General features: G+C 38.5%; 1 protein-coding gene across 2 annotated transcripts in view; it reads right to left on the minus strand.

Moving 5' to 3' along the window:
- AQP9 (aquaporin 9) overlaps positions 1-22,999 on the minus strand; it is a 48,141-nt gene extending 25,142 nt beyond the window's left edge. Inside the window, exon 1 of one of the 2 annotated variants that reach the window (NM_001205833.3) lies at positions 22,671-22,781. In NM_001205833.3, the coding sequence (NP_001192762.2) occupies positions 22,671-22,781 (111 nt within the window). Of the gene's footprint in view, positions 1-22,670 lie in introns of both variants that reach the window. The other variant, XM_015473144.3, reaches the window with a different exon arrangement.
- Between the last annotated feature and the right edge of the window lie 365 nt (positions 23,000-23,364).

Genomic DNA, 23,364 nt, shown 5'->3' on the forward strand with positions numbered 1-23,364 from the left:
ACGAAAAGTCCTCCATGAATTTTTTTCTGCTGAATATTTTTCCCTTCATCTTGGATCCTTAGGGCTCCTCAGATCCCAATGAGTCTCACCTGGGATAAGCTCAAGGTTGTTAGCACCTCTCTTAAAACACAGAGCCCACGAATGGGCACAATTCTCCCTTATTTTTTTGAAGCCTTTAAAAATGTTTTTTATTTAAGACTGAAATCCTGTACAGATTCTCTTAGAGAATTCTCTAATTCTCTAAATTCTCTCTTAGAAAGAATATGAAGAATATATAAAAATATAAAGAAAAAAATCACAATGCCTTTATCTATGAACAGACATTATAAAACTTTGGCTTATTTCTCCCCAGTAATTTAAAAAATATTTATTTATTTAAGTATAATTGACCATTGACTGTCAACAACAACAACTGACCTACAATGTCAGTTCCAGGTATACAACACAATGATTCATCGTTTTCATACATTACAATGATCTCTGCAAGTCTGATTGCCATCTGTCACTATACAAATTTATTATAATATTACTGACTATGTAATGTGAACTTTGTACCTCTTTAATTTCCCTCACCTATTTCACTCATCCCTCCACTGCCCTCCCCTTTGGCAACCACTTGTTTGCTCTCTATATCCTTGAGTCTGTTTCTATTTGTTATGTTTGTTCATTTATTTTTATTTTATATTCTCTATTTGACTTATTTTACCTAGCATAATACTCTTGCTGCTGCTGCTGCTAAGCCGCTTCAGTTGCGTCCAACTCTGTGCGACCCCATAGACAGCAGCCCATCAGGCTCCCCCGTCCCTGGGATTCTCCAGGCAAGAACACTGGAGTGGGTTGCCATTTCCTTCTCCAATGTATGAAAGTGAAACGTGAAAGTGAAGTCACTCAGTCGTGTCTGACTCTTAGCGACCCCATGGACTGCAGCCTACCAGGCTCCTCTGTAATGAACATAGGGGTGCATATAACTTTTCAAATTAGTGTTTATTTTCTTTGGATAAATACCCAGGAATGGAATTGCTGGATCATGTGGTAGTTCTATTTTTAATTTTTTGGGAAACCCCCATCCTGTTTTGTGGCTGTACCAATTTGCATTCCCATGAATAGTGCGTGAAGGTTCCCTTTTCTCCATATCCTTGCCAACACTTGTTATTTGCTGTCTTTTTGATGATAGCCTCTCCCAGGTGTGAGGTGACACCTCACTGTGGTTTTTTTTTTTTTTTTTTGGTTATGCCATCATAGTTTTCTTTTTTTTTTTTTTAAATTTAATTGAATTTTTTAACTTTACAATATTGTATTGGTTTTGCCAAATATCAACATGAATCCACCACAGGTATACACGTGTTCCCCATCCTGAACCCTCCTCCCTCCTCCCTCCCTGTACCATCCCTCTGGGTCGTCTCACTGTGGTTTTGACTTTCATCTCCCTGATGATTAGTGATGTTGAATATCTTTTCAGGTGTCTGCTGACCATGTCTTCTTTGGAAAAATGTCTCTTCAGGTCCTATACACATTTTAAAATTTTGATTTATTTTTTATTGAAGGATAATTGCTTTACAGAATTTTTTTGTTTTCTGTCAAACCTCAATGCACATTTGTTTTTTGATGTTGAGTTGTATGAGTTCTTTGCCTATTTGGGATATTAACCCCCTATCAGATATAGGGTTTGCAAATATTTTCTATTTTGTAGGCAATCCTCCCTTGTTTGTACATCATAGCATATTATGCCATCATATTATGCCATGGTAATTAATTACATACCTTCTGTTCATTGCTTCTGTTGCCATCTAGTGGGTCACTTAACCACAGGATGTAATTCAGCTATTCACATATTAATGCCTGGTTTTCCCAGTTTGTAAGACTCAGGATCATGTAATGAACTTCTTTGACTTTGCAATAGCATCTAGTATGTTGAAGGTAATTAAATACCCAGATCCTAGGTGTTATTTCCAATTATGACACTTGGTGTCTGTGTAAATGCACGTTACTTCTCAGTCTCAGCTTGCTGATCTATTAAAAAATAATACCTGTTTGCCTTGTTTCATAAGAATTTTCAGCAAAGGTTCAAATGGGGCAACCTTAATGAAGGCACTATTTAAACAAAAAGGACAATAATAGGTGAAGGATATTATTGCCTTTAGTATAGACTCAAAAGCAAAACCCCAATTCAAGGTGAATACATTCAGGCAAAGGGACTCATGGACTTAACCCCTAACTCACTGCCTGGCAATAAAAATGGGAGAGAAAAAACATCTATGACCGAAATTATAAATAGCTGTTATTTCATTCCAAACATGAGATTAAAATTTGTGGAAAGAAGAGAAGTGGGAAAATGACAAGAACTTGAAGGTGTTCTGCGTATTTGTGATTACTTTCCAAAGTGAGGTCATTTCATAGCTGGCAAGATTTTAGTGCTTTTGGTAGTAATGCAAGACTAGAAAAGAGGAGGGGGGTAAATACCATAGCTATCAGGATCTGTGCACGCAGGAGTGGGAGAAAGCATTTCATTGGAAAAGGAAGAAAGACATTTGAAAGGCAGAATTGCTACAAAAGATTGACTGGTGAGTGAGGTACCCTCAGTCATTCTCAGTCACCAAAGCCACATGTTCTGGAAATTTTTTTGGTACTCTTTCCTCGTCTCTCTCTTCACCCATGGTCAATTATTTCCATATCTCTTCTGTGGGCTTCTGTGGGGCCTTCTGTGTGTTCTGGCCTGTGTCCCCAGTTCCAGTATCTCCCCACTCAGCTGTCATGCTAGATGAAGTCCAACTTGCACACTGTCCCACACCCACTGCTCAGGAAGTACCAGCACCAGCCCCTCAGCCTGGCTCTCAGGGCTCTCCGGTGCCATGCCTCATGATTCTCAGCCCAGTGTTCTCCCAAGAATAAATCTCCCCATCAGTCAGGCTGGCAACCCATTCACTTTGAGTCCTTCGAACTTGACGCTCATTTCCACCTTTGCACACCTGCTCACGCCATCCCTTCCAGCCCAATATCTTTTCTGCATTTTCCCCAGCCCATATCAGTCTATTCTTCACACTGAGCTAAAATGCTACCTTTTCTGTAGGGCTTTTCTCTGGCAACTGAAGCCCCCAAAGACCTCTCCTGCTTATTTCATCATGTCTTTACAATGTCATTTTATGTTATCCCCACCTTGCCTTATGGCACTCCACCAAGACCATAATGCCCACCAGGTCACTTGTGCTTCTTTATATTCTGTGCTCAAACAGTATTTATAAAAGATATTAAAATATCTAAGCAGAAATGGGAAAAAGTCCTGCCTGAAATATCTTTTCTTTCTTTTTTAACGTAGGGTTGGGTCTTGGTTGCAGCGCGTGGGGTCTTCATTCTGTCATGTAAGATCTTCTGCTGCGGCACAAGGACTCTGGTCGCAGTGCGTGGGCACTGCAGCATGCAGGCTCTGGTCGCAGCACGTGGGCACTGCAGTGTGCAGCCTCGGCAGGTGCAGGTACACGAGCTTAGTCACTCTGCAGCACGTGGGGTCTTAGTTCCCTGACCAGGGATCAAACCCGAGTCCCCTGCATCGCAAGGTATATTCTTAACTACTGGACCACCGGAGAAGCTCCAAAATGCCTTTTCAAGAGAAAAAGTTAGTTTGGGGGCACGATGTAAAAAGTGGGAGGTGTAATTTCTGAGACATACCTCTTGAGACTGTTGGAAAGTTCCCAGCTGAGCCATGAATCCTGTGACAGGCCGACTACTGGACACAGTGTGAAACCTCCCATGATTAAGTGATTACCAGAAACTGAAACGCTGGAGGTGAGGACAAAGACTCATGAGTCCACAGATTTTGTTTCATGTGACCCTTCTCAAATCTCCTTTGTATCTACTGTTTCCTTCAAAGTGCTAACCAAGATATTCCTAGCACAGAAGACACAGTGCCTAAAAGACACCCAAAAGATTTGCTTGATATATAAAAGCTGAGCCCTTTTAGAAAAACGGTTCGTGAAGGTTGATGGTTCCTTGGTAAAATGTTGGCAAATGCGTGTACTCTGGGGCCAGGGATTACTGGGGAATTTTGTAGTTGTCACAAGTGATCTGTGATTTCCTGTGCACATCAACATTGTCCAAAGAAGGAAAAAATTAACATGTCTTATATCTTCAAGGTGTTTTGCCTATTTGTGATTACTCTCCAAAGATGGGTCATTTCACAGTTGGCAAGGCTTTAGTGTTTGGATGTCTGGTGGTTAGGACTTGGTGCTTTCTCTGCTGGGGCTCAGGTTTAATCCCTGGTCAGGGAACTAAGATCCTGCAAGCTGCATGACATGGCCAAAAGAACAAAAACAACAAAGAAAAAAAAGAAGAAGAAAAGAGAAGGGGTGAATACTATTGTTATCAGGGTCTTTGCAGGGCAGGAGTAGAAGAAAGGATCTCAGTGGAAAAGGAAGAAAGACACTTGAAAGGCAGAATTCCTACAAAAGATAGATTGGTGAGTGAAGTAACCCCAGTCATTCCCAGTCACCCAGGTCATACCTTCTAGAATCTTGTGTTTCAGTATTTTCAGAATTAATGGATACTAAAAAACAGTTTCTAGCCTATAGAGTTCCTGAAAATATTCAAAGTTGAAAGAAACTCCTTGGGAAACATTGTCATGGAATTTGTAGTAAAGGCTGAATGAGACATTGACTATCTTTGCTCATCTGGTTAGGGTTTGTGAGTAAAAGAATACAAATACTAGCTACCATCTATTTGATGTTGCTTTGTGCCAATTCTATGCTAAGTGCTGTAATACAGGTACAGTATTATTTCATCATCATCCCATTAACTTAGGATCCCTCTGAAAGGGAAGTATTATTATCTCCATTTTATTGATGAGGAAATTGAGATTGGGAAAGGCCAAGCAATTTTCCCAATGTTACATCATAGAAAGAAGGGAGACAGAAGCAGGGTTTGATGGCAGGCCTGTCTTAGTCACAGGGCTGTGCTCCTAACCATTACATACTGGACAGAGCAAAAGTCATCAGAAGCAAGCAAGGTCCCCAAGAATTCACAGAAAGCTTCAGGGAGGACACTGGGTTTTCCACAGGAGGTAAGATGGGGATACTAGTTCTCCTATCTGCATACTAAGAATAAAGACTGTTTGGGAATGTGGAAGGGTTTGGAGGCAGCAGTCATCTATTACCAAACCACCCAGTATTAAAGGCCTCCCTGTAGACCAGATACAGTCTGAGGAGAAAGTACTGAGGTTGAAGCTCATTTGGAAGCCTCCTCATAGATTCTTCTCTTTGTGACAGGACAGGTGGCTTTTCTGGTGACAACATATGTGGTCACTGTGGTTCAGAAAAACACCAACACTTGTACTTTATTGCTGAAGCTTCCCATGACCTAGAGAAAAATCCTATTCAGCCCCATTTTCCTTCCTTTCTCAGAGATCAATGAGACATGTTGGTGATTAAGTGCAGCTTTTTCAGTTCGTGCACAACCTATTTTTTTGATTCCTGTGTGCTTGATTTTTAACTCCCCATGCAGAGAGAGCTTCCACTAGATGACCAAATGCTCACCAGGGGAAATTAGACCTGAAGGCAGAGTGAAACCTTTCCTCCTCTTGTTTTCTTTTGCTTGTTTCTTTCCTCACAGCGTCTCCCTGTCTTGTAGTCATCAGCTAAAGACACACTCCTCCCCCTGATGCTGACCAAGCCTGTCCACTCCTGGCTGAGAGAACGGTGGAGTGAGCCTTTTCCACACTTACAAGCCACACTCATGAGCCACGTGGATTTCTTGTGGAGCTGGCCAACATTTAGGGCACTTATGTAGCATTCAAACCTATCGCAACGACTAGACTCAAGAAGTCAAACAATTCCACCTCTCTGTCCAGGCCCCACGTGCCCCTTTAATACTTTTTACTGAATCAGAGCCAAAGAACTAAGCCAGGTGGCCATTCCAAAGTGCTCTAGTACCTTCAAAGCATACCTGGCTAGTGCTTTAAAATACTTGTCTAGGAAGCCAATATCCTCCTTTAACCCAGTGGTGCCAGTTTGTGCCCACTGTGGGCAGCAGCAGTGTGATACAAGAACAGGAATCATGTGTGACTGTTCCCCTTATATTGCTGCAGGTCTTCCTGGAAATAGGTAAGGGATATATTTTGAATGAAAATATTCTTCCATAGGTAATTTGTCATAAAATGATATAAATATTCATAGAACAGAAGTCTGTGTTAAAAGAACATATCTGTGGCAACACATATTTTAAGTAAAGTGTTTTGTGTGTAGGTGGGTGAGTGTATGTGTTTTTATCAGATATGTATACATACACTCCTCATATATATATATATATATATATATATGACATAAATAATCTCATTTAATCCCAATAAAAACCTAAGGGGGAAAAAAACTGAAACGTGAGGCCAAAGAAATTAAGTAATTTACCCAAGGACTTACAGCGAGTGAAAATATCTTTTTGAATCCCAAATTAACATTTCCATCCAAAATTGATGTTCCTTCACTTCCATGAACAGCCCTCGACTGTGCCTGAGCCAAATAAGTCATTTGTCCAGATTTGTATTTCACAAGTCTGTCTTTCCAAAAACCAAATTGCTGTGCAGCACGGGGAGCCCAGCCTGGTGCTCTGTGATGACCTGGAGGGATGGGAGTGGGGAGGCAGGCGAGGGAGGGAGGGGTGTATGTATAATTATGGCTGATTTGCACTGCTGTATGGCAGAAATCAACACAACATTGTAAAAATTTTAAATAAATATATATATATTTAAATTAAAAAATAGAAAAAAAGAAATGCAAAAAAAAATAAATAAAATAAAACTGTAGGAAACAAAGATCTCCAAATCTACAAATACCTCTCATTGAGATTTGGTATTCACTTTTCTTCATCCATTCCTCTCTGTTCATGTACATTTAAAAATTCTAAGTGCCATGCATGCTGCCTGGTGTAGGAGGGATGCAAAAAACCAGACGCAGGGCCTCTTAAAGCTCACAGAGCAGTAGGAGATTTAGGAGCTGGGAACTGCTAAGAATCATGAAAACTGTATGAAGTTTTATGTTACAAGCTTGTTACTCATGAATGGTGTAAGTGTTTATGCCTAGGGAAAGTGCACATGGGGATGTAGTTTTGTAAACCTTACTAACAATAGAAATTTTGACATTGAAGTCTCCTCAGATTTTTGAATTACTTGATTAATACCCCCAATTATTGAGCCGCCTGACATTAAATCTGAGATATATTAATATATCATATGAGCGTATAACAGATTGATCTCATGCAGAACCTGACTGTGATAATATAAGATCAAAATTTATCTTCTGATATTGCCAGAAATAAAATGATTTTTACACTATTGCCTCAACCAATTTTGCCAGGGGGTAGGATGTGGAAGAGAAAAGGAACACAGTCTTGCATGTAGGACTTAGATTTCTATTAGCCAATCCTCTTGTAAACAAGTAATATCAGACAGCAGGCTTAGACCCTCAACAATCTCTCCATCTGTGCTTTCCTGGTGAGAATATTTTGTCTTTGTAGAATGTGGTTCAGGACACCTTCGGAGCAGAGTCACAAACTAGTGGGCCATGGTTGAAGACTGCCTTTAAATAGGATTGACTCAAAGATGTGCTTTGTTTGGCCCACATGGTGATTTTTAGAAATTGCTGCCAGTATTTAAAAATAGAAAAATTACACATAGAAATCTGGATTTCTGATCATTCTTGCAAAACTGTAATATTTGCTGAAGCTTTACCTCATTCCTGCTTAGACACAGTGGAGATGGTCTGAGTGGCAAACGAGATGCCCCCTAAGACATGGTGTACACTGCCCACTTCCTTCCTAACTCCACCAGGCCCATTTCACTCAGATATCTTACCTGTCTGGTTTCAATAAGCTCTGGGGATATTGAGTACCATCTTAAATCCTAGGAAGATAAACCCACTTAGATTTTGGGGCTTGTAACTTTCTGGCCCCACAGACACTATGGTGTTAGCAAACCTGGCCTGAGACGCAAGACAGCCTCCCATTTCCTGGAGGAATCATCTGTGGCCATCTTCAAATGAAGGACTAACTATGGGTAAAACTTTATCTAAGTAGGTTAAGTAATAGGAAGACCAAAAAACACAGTCCTGTTCTTGAGAAGAAAGGCATTTTGGGGGCTTGTCAGAGTGTCTCCTCTCCCTGTAAGCATTCTGTCTTTTGTCCCTGGAGAGGAAGAAGAATAAATCCCCACCTGTCAGGACTCTGGTCTCGGCAAACCTTGGTGCTCCAGCCTGTGCTGTAGGTGTCTGTTACCAGAAGAAGTCCCACATCCTACTCCATCTGTCTATATATTAATATACCTATTTATTTTATGTGACTTTGTCTATTGGAACATGCAATAATAATAGTAAAACAACAGAAACAAATACTGCTTATTGAGTATAATAGCATATATTAGCCCATTAATTCTCGCGAGGACCCAATGAGTCCAGCTCCTCTTATTGTCTCCGCTTTACATATAAGGAAACAAAGATTAGAGAGGTTAAGAGGTCAAGAGAATTTCTCACATTCACAGAGGCAGCAAGCAATAAGGTCCAGGTTTGATTGTACTTAATTTTGGCCACTGGATGGGTGAATGAGCAAGCATTTACAGCATGTAGACAATGGACAAAGTGTCTCAGTTCTATTACTTTCGTAATAGAAGCACCAATACTTTGGCCACCTGATGCGAAGAACTGACTCATTGGAAAAGACCCTGATGCTGGGAAAGATTGAAGGTCAAAGGAGAAGGAGGGCAGCAGAGGATGAGATGGTTAGATAGCGTCACTGACTCAATGGACATGAGTTTGAGCAAACTCTGGGAGATAATGAAGGACAGGGAAGCCTGGCATGCTACAGTCCATGGGGTTGCAAAGAGTTGGACATAACTTAGTGACTGAACAACATTCCTCCCAATATTAAATCCCCATTTAAAAAGTGAAAAACTGGATGACTTAACAAAAAATCCTATTGCTAACAAGTGACGGAATCTGAATCTGGAGACAACTTCTCTGCTTCCCAGTCCTGTGTTTCTCCTGTGACAACTGCTGCTATCTCGTTGGGGTTACTTGGTTTCTTTATTAGGACAGAATGCCTCTTTATGCACGGCTTTCCAGTTGGTTAGATTTCCAATTGGAAAATAAAACTTTCTCACTCATAACAAAAATAGTCACAAAGAACTTACACTGAAATCTGGACATTCTGGTTAAAAATAAAGTATTGGGTGGCGTGTAACCTGAGATAATATCAGAACACAATCAATCACCTCTAAGAACCAGTTGTACTTCAAAAGAGATGATATTAAGACAGGCTCATAAAAAGAGAGGAATCTGAGATTTGAGAACCAAGTGAATGGGCAAATGGCCAATCTTACAGCTCTCTAAGTAGAAGAGTACCCAGAACCAACACAGATCTCAGAAATGAGAGGTGGCTAAACTCCACTATTTCCACTAAGCTGAAAAGAATAGTGACGTCCTTTTCTGATCTGCACCCAGTCGCTCATTCCCTCAGCTCACCCTAAATAATGCCAGAATAGAAACTAATGGATAATTTGTTAAGGTGTGTGTGTGTTCATATCAGGATAAGGGGCTGAGTGTGATGGGCATGGATGGGAGGTTGCTGAAGACAATTCTCACTTCATTCAGAGTCAAGTATATTTCAGGTCACTCTCAATCTGGAAGATCCTTGAAGATGGAAGGGTTTAGAGCCCTGATTTGTTTCTTAGTTTCATTCCAGAGCTTGCAGTTCCTAACGTATGTTCCATGGATCATCAGTTCCATGAGACGCTCCTCACAAAATGGGGGTTCTCACCAAGTTAGTCTGGGGACAGCTGTATATTCTAGTCCCCTCTTAGAGATTTACAGTGAAGGTTAAAGGCTCCAATAATTCCTACAGTTGCAAAAACTGCTTAGCTTGGTTTCCAAAGTGTATTTGGGAAGGACAGCATTTTCTTTCACGTAGTTCTTGCGTGCATTTTACAGAACTGGTGTTCTTCAGAACAGTTTGAGCAACTCCCTAAATCACTTGGAAGAGATAAATTCCGCTGAGTGAGCTCTTTTATGGGGAGCAGAGAAATGAAGAAAGTATTCATGAACATGTAGAAAATTTTCAGTTATAAAGGGCATATGATAAAATATGAGAATTAGTGTCCTTCTCACTCCAGATTTCATATTTTATTCTCTACAGGTAACTAACAACAATATTTTCTGGTGTATCCTGTTAAACGTGTGTACATTTTATATAAATGGGAATATTTTCTACCTGCTTTTTCATTTTAAAAGCTTAGTGAGTCTTTCTATATCAGCATATGAATATTGGCCTCATTATCTTTAACAGCTGCTTAAGAGTCCGTTACAGCAGTACACTCCAATTTCTTTAAACTACCTGTTGATAGAGGCATAGGATTTAGGGGGAGGTTTCCTGGAAAGAAAGAGATTAAGCCATGTAGACTTATTCTAGGATGAGGACTAAGCCCTCAGGTCCTTTTTGGTCTTGATTGACTGTCCTGGTTGTGTAGCTTAGAGTGTATCAGCTATCAAGATGGCTAGGGGGTGGGGTGCACATTCTGGCATATTTACTTTTAAAGCATTTGCTTTGCTTTGCAGGGTCAGTGAACATAGCAGTCCTAACTTAGACATGAAATAAACTGCCCACTAGATGCATAAAGTGACTACTGGGTGCTTTTACATCCTGATTGATTCTATGGATTGTGATCTCATTTCTATGAGGCTTCCCTCCCTCATAGTCCTCATATTATGAGTCCTCTGCATCACAAGGCTGATAAATAAGGAGGAGCCAGCTTCTGCTCTCATCCCACATTCTCCTTTCTTGTCAAGTAATGAGAACATGTTGCAACAAACTTTGTCACTAAAAACTAAGCAGCTATACTTCTGGAGAGTAAAAAACGAAAATACTTCCCTTTCAAAAGTAATGAAAATAGCAAGTTTTCTGGGACAAAATTAAAACTCAGGGATCACAGAGTTTATTTTTTGAAAGAATCAAATGTGGTTTTATGAGTCTGCAGCCCTTAGATCAGTGACTCAGAACAGACTTTTCTCCCCAGGTCCTTTGGAACTCTGGAATTTCCCAAGTTAGTCTGGCCCTTCATGTTCACTGCTAATAAGGGGAAGACTGCAGGGAAGTCCTTCTTCAGCTGATACTGACTCAGAGTCTAAGGATTTGAAGAGATTCAGCCTCATTTGGAGAAAGCAAAGGGTTTCCCCCTGACCTGCCTCTTGAGATATATGTATGCAGGTCAGGAAGCAACAGTTAAAACTGGACATGGAACAACAGACTGGTTCCAAATAGGAAAAGGAGTATGTCAAGGCTGTATATTGTCACCCTGCTTATTTAACTTATATGCAGAGTACATCATGAGAAACGTTGGGCTGGATGAAGCACAAGCTGTAATCAAGATTGCCAGGGGAAATAATAATAATCTCAGATATGCAGATGATACCACCCTTATGGCAGAAAGCAAAGAACTAAAGAGCCTCTTGATGAAAGTCAAAGAGGAGAATGAAAAAGTTGGCTTCAAACTCAACATTCAGAAAACTAAGATCATGGTATCTGGTCCCATCATTCATGGCAAATAGATGGGGAAACAATGGAAACAGTGACAGACTTTATTTTGGGGGGCTTCAAAATCACTGCAGATGGTGACTGCAGCCATGAAATTAAAAGACGCTTACTACTTGGAAGAAAAGCTATGACCAACCTAGACAGCATATTAAAAAGCAGAGACATTACTTTGTCAACAAAGGTCCATCTATTCAAAGCTATGGTTTTTCCAGTGGTCATGTATGGATGTGAGAGTTGGACTAGAAAGAAAGCTGAGCACTGAAGAATTGATGCTTTTGAACTGTGGTGTTGGAGAAGACTTTTGAGAGTCCCTTGGACTGCAAGGAGATCCAATCAGTCCATCCTAAAGGAAATTAGTCCTGAATATTCATTGGAAGGACTGATGATGAAGCTGAAACTCCAATACTTTGGCCACATAATGTGAAGAACTGACTTATTTGAAAAGACCCTGATTCTGGGCAAGATTGAAGACAGGAGGAAAAGGGGACAACAGAGAATGAGGTGGTTGGATGGCATCACCGACTCAATGGACATGAATTTGAGTAAACTCTGGGAGTTGGTGATGGACAGGGAGGCCTGGTGTGCTGCAGTCCATGGGGTTGCAAAGAGTCGGACACGACTGAGCGACTGAACTGAACTGAACTGAACTGATAGGGTTTCCTAGTCACTCAAGGTCACATATTCCAGGTGGGAGAAAGGGAGTGGAGAGCTCTTCACCACTGCACCCACCCATCAGCCTTCTCCTTTTCAGTTTTCCACCTTATGGTAATCATTTCTGGTTGGTGATATACCTGGGCAACCTAGCAGAAGCAAATGCACACCTGTCCTGGAAGAGCAACGCCATAATTTGGGCCCTAAAGATTTCCCACACTGAAGAATAAACCTTCCTAAAGAGCTTACAATACAAATTCACAAAACACTAAAGGAAATGATCCTTTGTGAATGAAGCAGTGGATAAAATAAGCAGGAGGATTACCAACTCCAAAACTTGAGATGATGGGAATAAAATACCATAAAATACTGTAAATATGTTAGACTTCAGTTAAACAGATTAAAAAAAAAAACACATAAGGAGAGAAAATAAAAGCAATTAAGTACAAGAACCAAATGGAATTTCTAGAAATGAAAACATATTAAGGAAACAGAAGACTTAATAAACATATTAAACAGAAGCCTAGATATAACTGAATAGGGAATTAGTGAATCAGCAGATTTGAGAGCACTACACAAAATTCATCATGGAGAGGTTTAGATGGATTTGTCAAAGTGGTTGGGAGAGGTAATGAAAAAAGTGAGAGCATCAAGCATATATACAAGTATAATAGGAATTCTGAAAGAAAAAAATAGAGTCTGGAGGAGAGAAAAGATGATAAAGCTGAGAATTTTCCAGAATTGGTGAAAATTGCAAATCTTAAAATTGAAGATGAACAATGAATCCTGGGCACTACAAAAAAAAAAAAAATAAATTCATTCCTAGTCATATTATAGTAAAGTTTCAGGAGAAAAGGGGAAATTTGTAATAGTAGTCAGAGAAATGCAGATTATTAAGGACAAAAATTAGACCAATAATAGACTTGTCAATAGCAATAATAAAGATACTGAGATGATACCTGCAAATTGCTAAAGAAAACCAATCATCAACCTAAAACTTATCAGCGAATTTATCATTGAAGCTTGAGAGTGAAATAAAGACATAGTCAGACAAACAAAGACTACCTTCCTGAAAAATTTCCTTAAGAAAGCTTTTTTTTTTTTTACTGCACAAAGAAGCCAGCATCTGAAAGAAAATAAAGGGTGAATGCAGTAATGATTAACAAATAAATTGGTAATTGATAGTAAATTCAAATAAGTATTCACTATTCAAAACACTAATATTAAGCACAATGAGTAGTATAATATTAGATAATAATGCCATAAGATGGAGTAGTTGATTACAATTAGGCTTTTATAACATTTTTGTGTTGTTCAGAAGGAAAGAGATGTTAATTCATTTTAAAGTTTGTTAGTGCAATAATACATTTTTTAAAATGTAAGGATAAGTACTTAAAGAATAGAAAGAGTAAGCAGAGGAGAAAAGGGAGAAATAAAACTGGTGGGAGAATCAACTCAATGGGAGGATGTAAGAAATGTCAAAGCAGAAGCTAAGTGGAAAACATAGAAACCACATTAAAAATTAAAGAACAAAATGCATATATGTGTATAATTGAGTCATTTTGCTGTATAGCAGAGATTAGCGCATTATAAATCAAAATATTTCATTAAAAAATAAATGAAGATTAAAGAGCATCACAGGTACAGCAGAGATTTTTAAAAGCTGGAAGCCAATACTATGAAAAATCATTTCAAAATTACTACTTTCACTATATTAATTTTGAAAATATTAAAAAAAATTTAAAAACTACATTTGCAAACAGAAATGAAGCACAGTTCTCTGGAAAAAATGAATTGCCAAAATAGAATTAATAACAGAAAATCTAAATGAAACATAGCTTTAGAGAAATCTACTTTCAAACATTTCTCTTTCTTTTTCATTTCACATGCTAAGTAACCTTTAATGAACGATAATCCTCATTTTATACAAAGGGTTCCATAAAACAAAAAGTGGGAAAAAATTCCAATATATTTCATGAAGTTAATATGCTGCTGGTAATAAAAGCAGACAGGACAATATAACAATTGAAATTATAGTCCAGATCCTTAGTAAAACATTGCAAACTAAATGCTGTGATTAGGTGAGAATTAATCTCAGGAATGTAAGGATGATTTAACACTAAAAATATTTATCAATGTAATTTTCTTTATCAACAGATAAGAACAGAAACCCATATGGTTATCTCAATAGATGCAGAAATGTATTTTTTTTTAAATTCAACAATTGTTCCTAATCAGAGTTTTAGTAAATGAGAAAGAGATAGGAATTTCCTTTCTCACATCAAGAATGTCTACCCAAAACCAACAGCAACTATTGTTTAATGGTAAAATATACGAAGCAGATTTTTAAAAGTTGAGGATAGAACAAGAATGACACAATTATAACTTCTAGTAACATTGAACAAGAGGTTCTGATTATAATAATAAGAAGAAATTAAATATTTAAGGACTAAAAAGAAAGAAAATTAAAAACTCCCATATTCTCAGAGAAAAAGGTATTATCTATGTCAGTACAGTCCAATAGAATATTTTTCAATGAGTGAAAAGTTCTATTATTGTATCTCTGCTGTCCAATATGGTAGTCAATAGTCATATATGGTTCTTGAGCACATAAAATAGAACTAGGAAGGGTGGAAACTAAATTTCTTATTTTATTTAAGATTAATTTTAATTTAAGTAGCCACATATGGGTAGTGGCACTCAAATTTGACAGCCTTGAACTATATGGAATATCTAAGACAATCTTAGACTTATTTGAATTAATAAGAGAATGACCAAGTTTGCTGAATGCAAAATCAATATATAACACTCAGTATTGCTTCTAAACACTAGTAATAACCAATTAGAAAATATCATTTAAAAGGTACTGTTCACAGCAGTGATCATAACCAGAAGATAGCTAGAACTATATCAAACAAAAATAAATGAATGACTAATACCAAGTAAATTATAAAACTTTGGAAAGAAATATGAAAGCAGACCTATGAATGAAGAATTATTTATGGGTGAGCAGATTCACCATTTCAAAATGTCAATCCTGTCCAGAATACTGTAAATTCCATGCAATTCCAGTCAAAATCTCTACAGGGTATGTATGTAACTTGATAAACAGATCCTAAAATTCATGTGGAAGACTAAAAGGCTAAAAATAGCTAAGACAGTATTAAAAAAAATAACAAGGAAGAAAAACACCAGATAACAAAAATTATTTAGAAAGCAATTATAACAAAAATATGTGGCAGTGGTATGGGTTTGGACAGAGAGATCAATGGAACTGAATAAAGTCTAGATATACACCACATTTATATGGGAACTGGTATATAATACAGATGGCATTACAACCAGTAGAGATAAGACAGACTAGTCAAAATGGTGCTGGAACAACTTGCGATCCTTCCAAATAAAGAGACACCTACTCTACATTCTACCCCAAAATAAATTCTACACAGGGAACTATACTCAGTATTTTATAAAAATCTATAATGGAAAAGAACCTGAAAAATATATATACCTATATATGTATATGTATGTAACTGAATCACTGTGCTGAAACTAGCACAACTTTGTAAATCAACTATACTTCAATAATTTTTTTTAATTCTAATAATTTAAGCATCTAAATGTGAAAAGCAAAATATTAAGCTGTAATTAAAACACAAAATATTTTTCATGTCTGGTTTTAATTATCAGTATCCTATAACCAATAAGAAAAAGTAGAAAAACAAAACAAAGAAAAAATATGCAGAGGATCTGAAGAAGCAATTTCCAGAGGCAAAAAATCTCAAAGTTCAGTAAACATGAGAAGATCAACTGCACTAGAAATTCATTAAAATTTCTAGTGAACTTTCATTTCCTGTATATCAAATGGACAAAAATAGAAAGTTGAAGCATATCAAGAGTTGACGAGTATATGGAAATGGGAATTCTTATATTACTGCCTATAGTATAAATTTGAAACCATTTTGGAGAGCAATGTTAAAATACACATACAGATGAAGATCGACACACCCAAGGCCAAAAAACCCCACTTTTAAAAGAGGAACTCATGTACCCGGAGGCCTGAACAGGATGTCCTTAACAGCAGAGTTGGTAACAGTGACGTGCTGCAAACGTTAACAGTTCATGACGCGAATGGATATACACACTCGCTGTCCGGCACAACAGTTAAAATGAATCACCCACGTCAACATGGCCCCAAATAGATAAATCTCAAAAAATGTCTTCAAGGGAAAAAAATCTCAAATGGTAGAAGGTATAAAAACTATGAAGCCACACATATAAGTTTATGAAACATCCAAAATAGTAACATAGATTGTCATGAGAGGCGATGCTGCTGCTGCTAAGTCGCTTCAGTCGTGTCCGACTCTGTGCGACCCCATAGACGGCAGCCCATCAGGCGCCACGGTCCCTGGGATTCTCCAGGCAAGAACACTGGAGAGGTTTGCCATGTCCTTCTCCAATGCATGAAAGTGAAAAGTGAAAGTGAAGTCGCTCAGTCGTGTCCGACACTTAGCGACCCCATGGACTGCAGCCTACCAGGTTTCTCCGTCCATGGGATTTTCCAGGCAAGAGTACTGTAAAGTGCAAAAGCACGTGCAAGAATGAAGAGAACCCAGAGAGGTCTGATTCTAAATCCAGTTCCACCACACATTTGCCTGTAAGCAAGGTGTTCCATATACTAAGCCTTCATTTCCCCACCTGTAAAATAAGAACAGTTTCCTTATCTCACTAGATTTTTCCAGGATTAGAGTGAGTGTCAATGCCCTTCAGCATCCTTTGACTTCATTACATAACTGTATCTGGAGTGAGAGAATCTTCCACCTCAGGCCCCTCTGCATCGGTGTGAAGGCACAGGGCAAGAACCCACATAAGAGCTCATGGTTGGCTCTTCCACACTTCAGATTTAGAACCTTGGGCTTTCTTAAAGTGACAGAGCACCCACATGCAGAAGTACAGATGCAGGAAAGGCAGAGTACTAGACATACACTGTAAATAAATAAAATAAGCAGATAGTGTTGGCGATGGATCTTCTTTCCCATGTTCTGCTATGGTAGAAAGAGCATTTGATGGAATTCTGTGAGCGAGCCTATGGGTCTCTGTTTCCTCATTGGAAAGACACAGGGATCAGACAACAGAGACAACTTCATCCCAGTGCAAGGGCCTATGGATGAGGATCCTTCCACGGCTCTGGGAAACAAGCCATCCAAGATCAACAGAGGCTCCCGGCCTATTATTGGCCAGCACATTGACAACTCTAGCTCTGTGGGATCCACAGTCCTGGAGGTTGTAGGGCGCAGCTTTGCAAAGCTACAAGGTTGAACCAAGCAGAGAGAAGACAGGACAGGGGCATTTCCAGCCAGAGAGGAAGACAGAAGATTTATAAAGTCTCTTAAGGGCCCCTTCCTCTTAGTTCCTTTGTTCTAAGCCACAGATCGGTCTCACAGAGGAGGATCTAGAAAATAGAAATATTAGGGGAAGAACAGAGTGCCATGCATGGCCAACATGTTTATTAGAGCCATGAAGAGATGGTTGAACCACCTTAGAGTTCTGATGTTACAGGGGGTTTGAACGTGTTTGTAGGTGGTCATGCCTGGGTGCTCAGTTGCTAAGTCATATCTGACTCTTTGTGACTTCATGGACTGTAGCCCACCAGGCTCCTCTGTCTATCGCATTCTCCAGGCAAGAATACCAGAGTGGACTGCCATTTAAGAAGTCGAAAAACTTCATGCTAATAGATCCTCTATGAAATGTTCATGTCATGGTCATGTCTGTCCTATATAATAATCTTTTGACACAATACTGTCTAATGTATTTTAGGCTATAAAATTAACAAAGTTCTCTTGGACTTCCACATGGAAGGTGTTAATTCTCATTGAATACTGGTATTGGGTTGGCCAAAAATTTTCATTTAAGTTTTTGTGAGATGTAATAGAAAAACCCAGATGAAATTTTTGGCCAACCAAATAGATTAGGAATGACTGAAGTCAAGATATTAAGCCTAGCTCTTATGTTCATGGGCTGGGTGACCTTGGGTGAACCTCTTGATTGTGTTACATCTGTTTTCCCATCTGGCAAAATGGAGTTCATCATGTTTCTCTTTCCCTCCCTTCTTCCCTCCCTCTCCCCCTCCTCTCCATGGAGAGTTATAAAAAATAAGCAACAGCCCAGATAAAAAAACACTCCATGCCTCTTAGAGGAAAAGCAGAGTGGAAACCCAAGGCACAATATGTGTATAAGACAGGACTACTGGGCTCCATGCTGATTCCTAGGACCTATAATTGCATCAGCCTGTGCCTTAGCTTCCCACCAACAAGAAGGGCAAAGGACATCCACCCTTACTCTTACCTCATAGTTGTCCTACCAGTCTCTAGGAACTCCAGATAATGTAGTAGGCCAGGGTTGCCCTAAATTACACCCTGCAAAGTGGCCTTAGTTTAAGAACTGGCTAATTTTAAGAACTTTCCTATTTCACACTGAATGCTAACCCTATATTCTCTAGTTTCAACAGCTTCCTAATATGGACCAGACCTATTCCAAGATCTGAGCACACTTTGTAATAATCATTTGAGAGCCCTATAATTTCTGTAACCAGCCTCTGCACTTTCTATTTCCCTTCAGGGCACAGATCAAAGGTATTACTTTTAGCAAAAGTACTTGCATTATTTCATTTTTAGATAGGCCAAAAGGTAGATGTCTAATGTACAGGCTTGACAGGGTGAGGGAAAAAATGTAAGGTCTTTTCCAATATACAAGTAGATGCCATCCACTCCTAAGTCCAGCCCTGGAAGGATGTCCTTCCACCATAAGGGGAGATATGGCCACTGGCTGGGTTGTTCACCTTAGCATCTTCAATAGGATGGTCTCTGTATCAAAGAATCCTGGAATGTTTGGAGAGAGAGGAGGGTATACAGAATAGTGAGGAGTGAACATAGATCCTGTGAGAAATGATGAGAGATCTTGGGAAGTTCAGCCTCCTAAAGGAATTATTAATTCCACACACATTGATGGGTTTCTTTTATGTATGGGCAGAGTTCTGTAGTCAATTCTAGGGAAAGGTATGGGCACGATGCCCAGGAGGGGACAAAGCAGCTATTTTTAAATACTACAAAGACTCTCAAGTAAAAGAGCAGAAGGATCAAGGGGAAAGGGAGCTAACATGTAATGAGCTTCATGTGTCAGGAATTTTACATGTAGTATATATTTAATGCGCAACCTGAAACCCACACGTCATGGGCCCACATGCAGGGGGCTGAGAAGATTGTTCTCTGCCTTTACCTTTACACCAGTCCACCTGAATTGAGTAGTTTTTTTCTTCTTGGTGGCCCAACTAACGATCTGGTCTCATCAGGTGCTCATTAATTAAACACATATGCACACAGTGTTAACTCAAGGCTCCAGTCTATGGAAATATTAAAGCAGAGTCTGATTTACTATCTATCAGGGACACTACCAAAGGAATTCCAGCAATGGGTGGAAGTATGCGGAAAGCGTAGGGGCTATAATTAGAAAGAACCCCAGTTCACTGCAAAACCCACTGGTTTTGGGCAGTTACTTCATCTCTTTGAGCCCTCATTTCTCCAACTGTTTATGAGTGATAAATGTAGGTAAAGAAGCTAACAAACAGTAGATACTTATTACTTACTCCCCATATTTGCAGCTCAGTGCTTCTAAACCTCTTTTCTGTGATAGGAAAGATGCACTGCAACCTGTCTTCCTCACACCAGTAAAGGCAGAAAGGCCTGCCTATCCCAATGTCTGGACTTCCCTGGTGACTCAGCAGTAAAGAATCCTCCTGTAATGTAGACAATGCGGGTTTGATCCCTGGGTTGGGAAGATCCCCTGGAGAAGGAAATGGCAACCTACTCCAGTATTCTTTCTGGGAAAATCCCATGGACAGAGGAGCTTGGTGGGATACAGTCCATGGGTTCACAAGAGTCGGACACTACTTAGCGACTAAACCACCACCACCATCCATCCCAATGTCTAAAAGGCCAAATTAGAGCTAATTTTTTAGCTTATGACTTAATTATTTTAATATACAGAGAATTTTTCATGGAACTTCTCTTCCCTTAAAGCTACCAGTAGCCCTTATCAGTCATTTATACCACAGTGTGAATGAGCTTGAGATGCTTCCCTTAAGAGCACTTTTCAAGATTGGGTTGAAGATGGCATCAGACTCCCAGTGTCTGGGTGAAAATTATCTTTACAAATAAAGTGAGTCCTTCATATACACGCTGCCATTTTTTAGTGCTCCCTTTGCTCCATGCCTTATCAACATGCAAACTTTTTACTAGAGAAAGTAAGGCAAAATGTACATTTTCTAATAAAGCAGAAATAATTACTTTGGATAAGCTTTGAGCAAGACCATGTAGATTTATTAAAAACCAAAATTTTAATTTACATGTATATTTAAAAAACATATTTTTGCAGAATTTTCTTGTTTATACATCCCCACAAGCCTCAACAAAATTGAATATTATGATCAGAAAGATTTCATCAGGGTTCATTTTAGAACAGTATAAATAGAAATCGAACATTTCAGGAAATGATTGGCTTTAGCTGGAAGATACAAAATTTAATTTTTCAGCATACAGTGTCAAGATATTATTTCTGTAGTTCCCACCTTGAATTGTAGGGGAAGACACATTACTATTTGCATAAGCAGAATAGTGAATGGCTAAAAGCCGCTTTCATTTACTCAATTAGACAGGATGAGATTATGAAATAGATTCTTATGAAGAAATAAAGAGGGTTTTAACTTTTTCTGGTTACAAAATACACAGATGTTTAGCTCACTTCCTCCTCTATTTTATTTGCAGAGCACTTAGAATTGTAACTGAATTTACTTCACTTCTCTGTTTCACAGGTCACCCTGAGGATAAAGTTAGGCTGGGATAACCACCACTCTTCCCTTTGGGACCAAATTGTCAAGGAACATGACCACAGGATTTCTGACTCCCTGAGGGCAATTTTTCAGTAAAGAGTGACTAGAATCAGAAGAATCTTGGACTTTTATTTTCTCTCTCTTTTCCTTCCAACGCCCTTCTCCCCAACACTGCCCCCATCTAACTAAGTCACGTAGATGAGAGGGGAGGATGGTCAAGAGGGAGTGTAAGAAATTGTCCTAATACCTTGAAGATACTTGAATGAATCATGTACAAAGAGGTTTTCAGAAACCAGAAAACATATTGCTCTGTCTCATTTTACACTAATTCAATTTTTTGAGTCCATATTTATTTCTTAGTCTTGGATTAGTCTCCTGAAATGTTATGTATTTACACAAATCAAAGGACTTTAAAAAATGAGGTATAATTAGCATATAGCAATATGATAGTTCAGGTGTACAATATACTAATTCAATATTTGTTTATATAGTAAAATGAGCATCACAATAAATCTAACTAATGACTATCTGCATACATAGTTATACATTTTTTTCTTGTGATGAGAACTTTTAAAATATAATCTTAGCAATTTTCATATATGTAATATAATACTATTAACTATAGTCACCATGATGCATATCACCCAAGAACTTTTAATGTACAAAGTTTATGGATAATCCTCTATAATCTTAAAAATGAAATTATTCATAAATGGAGTAGGGAATCTTTGAGCAGATTTTTGTTGTTTTAAAGCAAGTTAAAATCAGTAGCAGCTACTCACGAAAATAATCACACATTTAACTTTTTCTCACTAATGGTTTGAGGCCAGCTAAAAATTCAAGATACAGAGAAAGATGGAACATGCAACAGGATGAAAACCTAGAGCCCATGTCACTTAAGTAAACTTTCCAGACTTTTATTAATAGCTATGCAAATCTTCAGGCAAAATCCTCTAAATTTTCTTAGAATACATCCTTCCTTTATATCTGACAATTTTTTATAACTGTCTAATTGAAACTCTTTAGAGATTAGTTTGAGTTAAATAGAGGTGGAGAATAATATAAAACTACAGCTGGACCATTGCACAGTACACGATTTCTACCTAATAAATTACTGCATATTTTAATTTAGTAAAAATCAAGTGATCTGACAACACAATCTTTGCCAGCACTTGTGATAACAAGCTGTCTCTTGGCGTCCATATTTATTGATTATTGATAAATCAGCTTAACATTTTTGGGGAAATAAGCAGGGTATAAATCAGTTAAGCAAAGGGAAAAATTTTCTAACAGCTAACTTTAGTCACAAAGTCATTTTAGAGCCTGAGTAAATCTGTAAAATGAAGAAAGTACTTCATGCCCCTCTTCCTCTCTCATCCACTTTCGTGGCTAAATGGAGTGAATAAGCAGAAACCTAAAATGTTGGCCACTGAGTAGCCAAACAGCCTGGAAGTAACTTGCTGATTGCTGAAAGAAGTGAGTCTAATGATGAACTCAAAACAAAGATAATTTTTATCATCAGCTAGGTTACAAGTGAGGCATCCTTGGTTCAAAATTCAGGGAATCAGAAAATACTCACAATCATTATAAATGTACCCAAGAACTCGGAGAGCGTTTCCTTGGCTAAAGTGTTCTTCAAGACCAATCTCTGCTTCAAGCTTTTTTTCTTTTGTTCCATCTCAGGCTGCATCTTGGGGCTTCTTCAAAGACCACTCGTTTCACCAACACCTGCTTCTGCTGATCCCTACTTCACTGGCACATAAAAGTTTTTAACAACTGCTCACAGGTTCCTGGTGATGTCTGATTCAGTTATCCAGTCCCAATTAGAACCCGTGGTTTACTCCTCTGGTGGTGAAGTTGTCATTCCGTGGTTGCTGCTGTTTATTTGAAATGGCGAGGTAGAACCTGAAATCCTGAAAACAACCCTTTTTGTGCCTGATGGATTAATCATTACCTTTCTTTTCATGGTACTTTTTTTCTCTGTTGTTTTTTTTTTTTCTTCAAGAGATGAGAAAAGAGATGTATTGGTTGCGTCGTTGCCAAACCACAGCGATGGGCTGCAGTCCAGGAGAGATTTACATGTTGCACAATTGCAAGCTTCTGACTTTTTTTTTTCTATTTAGAAATGGTTGGTTGAAGTGTAGCTTGGAATTGTCAAATCAGGCACATATACATCCAGTGTAAACATTCTTCTCTGAAGGCACTTTCATGCACATTATAGAACATGAATAAAATATAGATGTGTCGTTCTGCAAAATTAATCATGCTTTTTT

This window comes from Bos taurus, chromosome 10 (assembly GCF_002263795.3).
Source record: "Bos taurus isolate L1 Dominette 01449 registration number 42190680 breed Hereford chromosome 10, ARS-UCD2.0, whole genome shotgun sequence".
NCBI lineage: Eukaryota > Metazoa > Chordata > Mammalia > Artiodactyla > Bovidae > Bos > Bos taurus.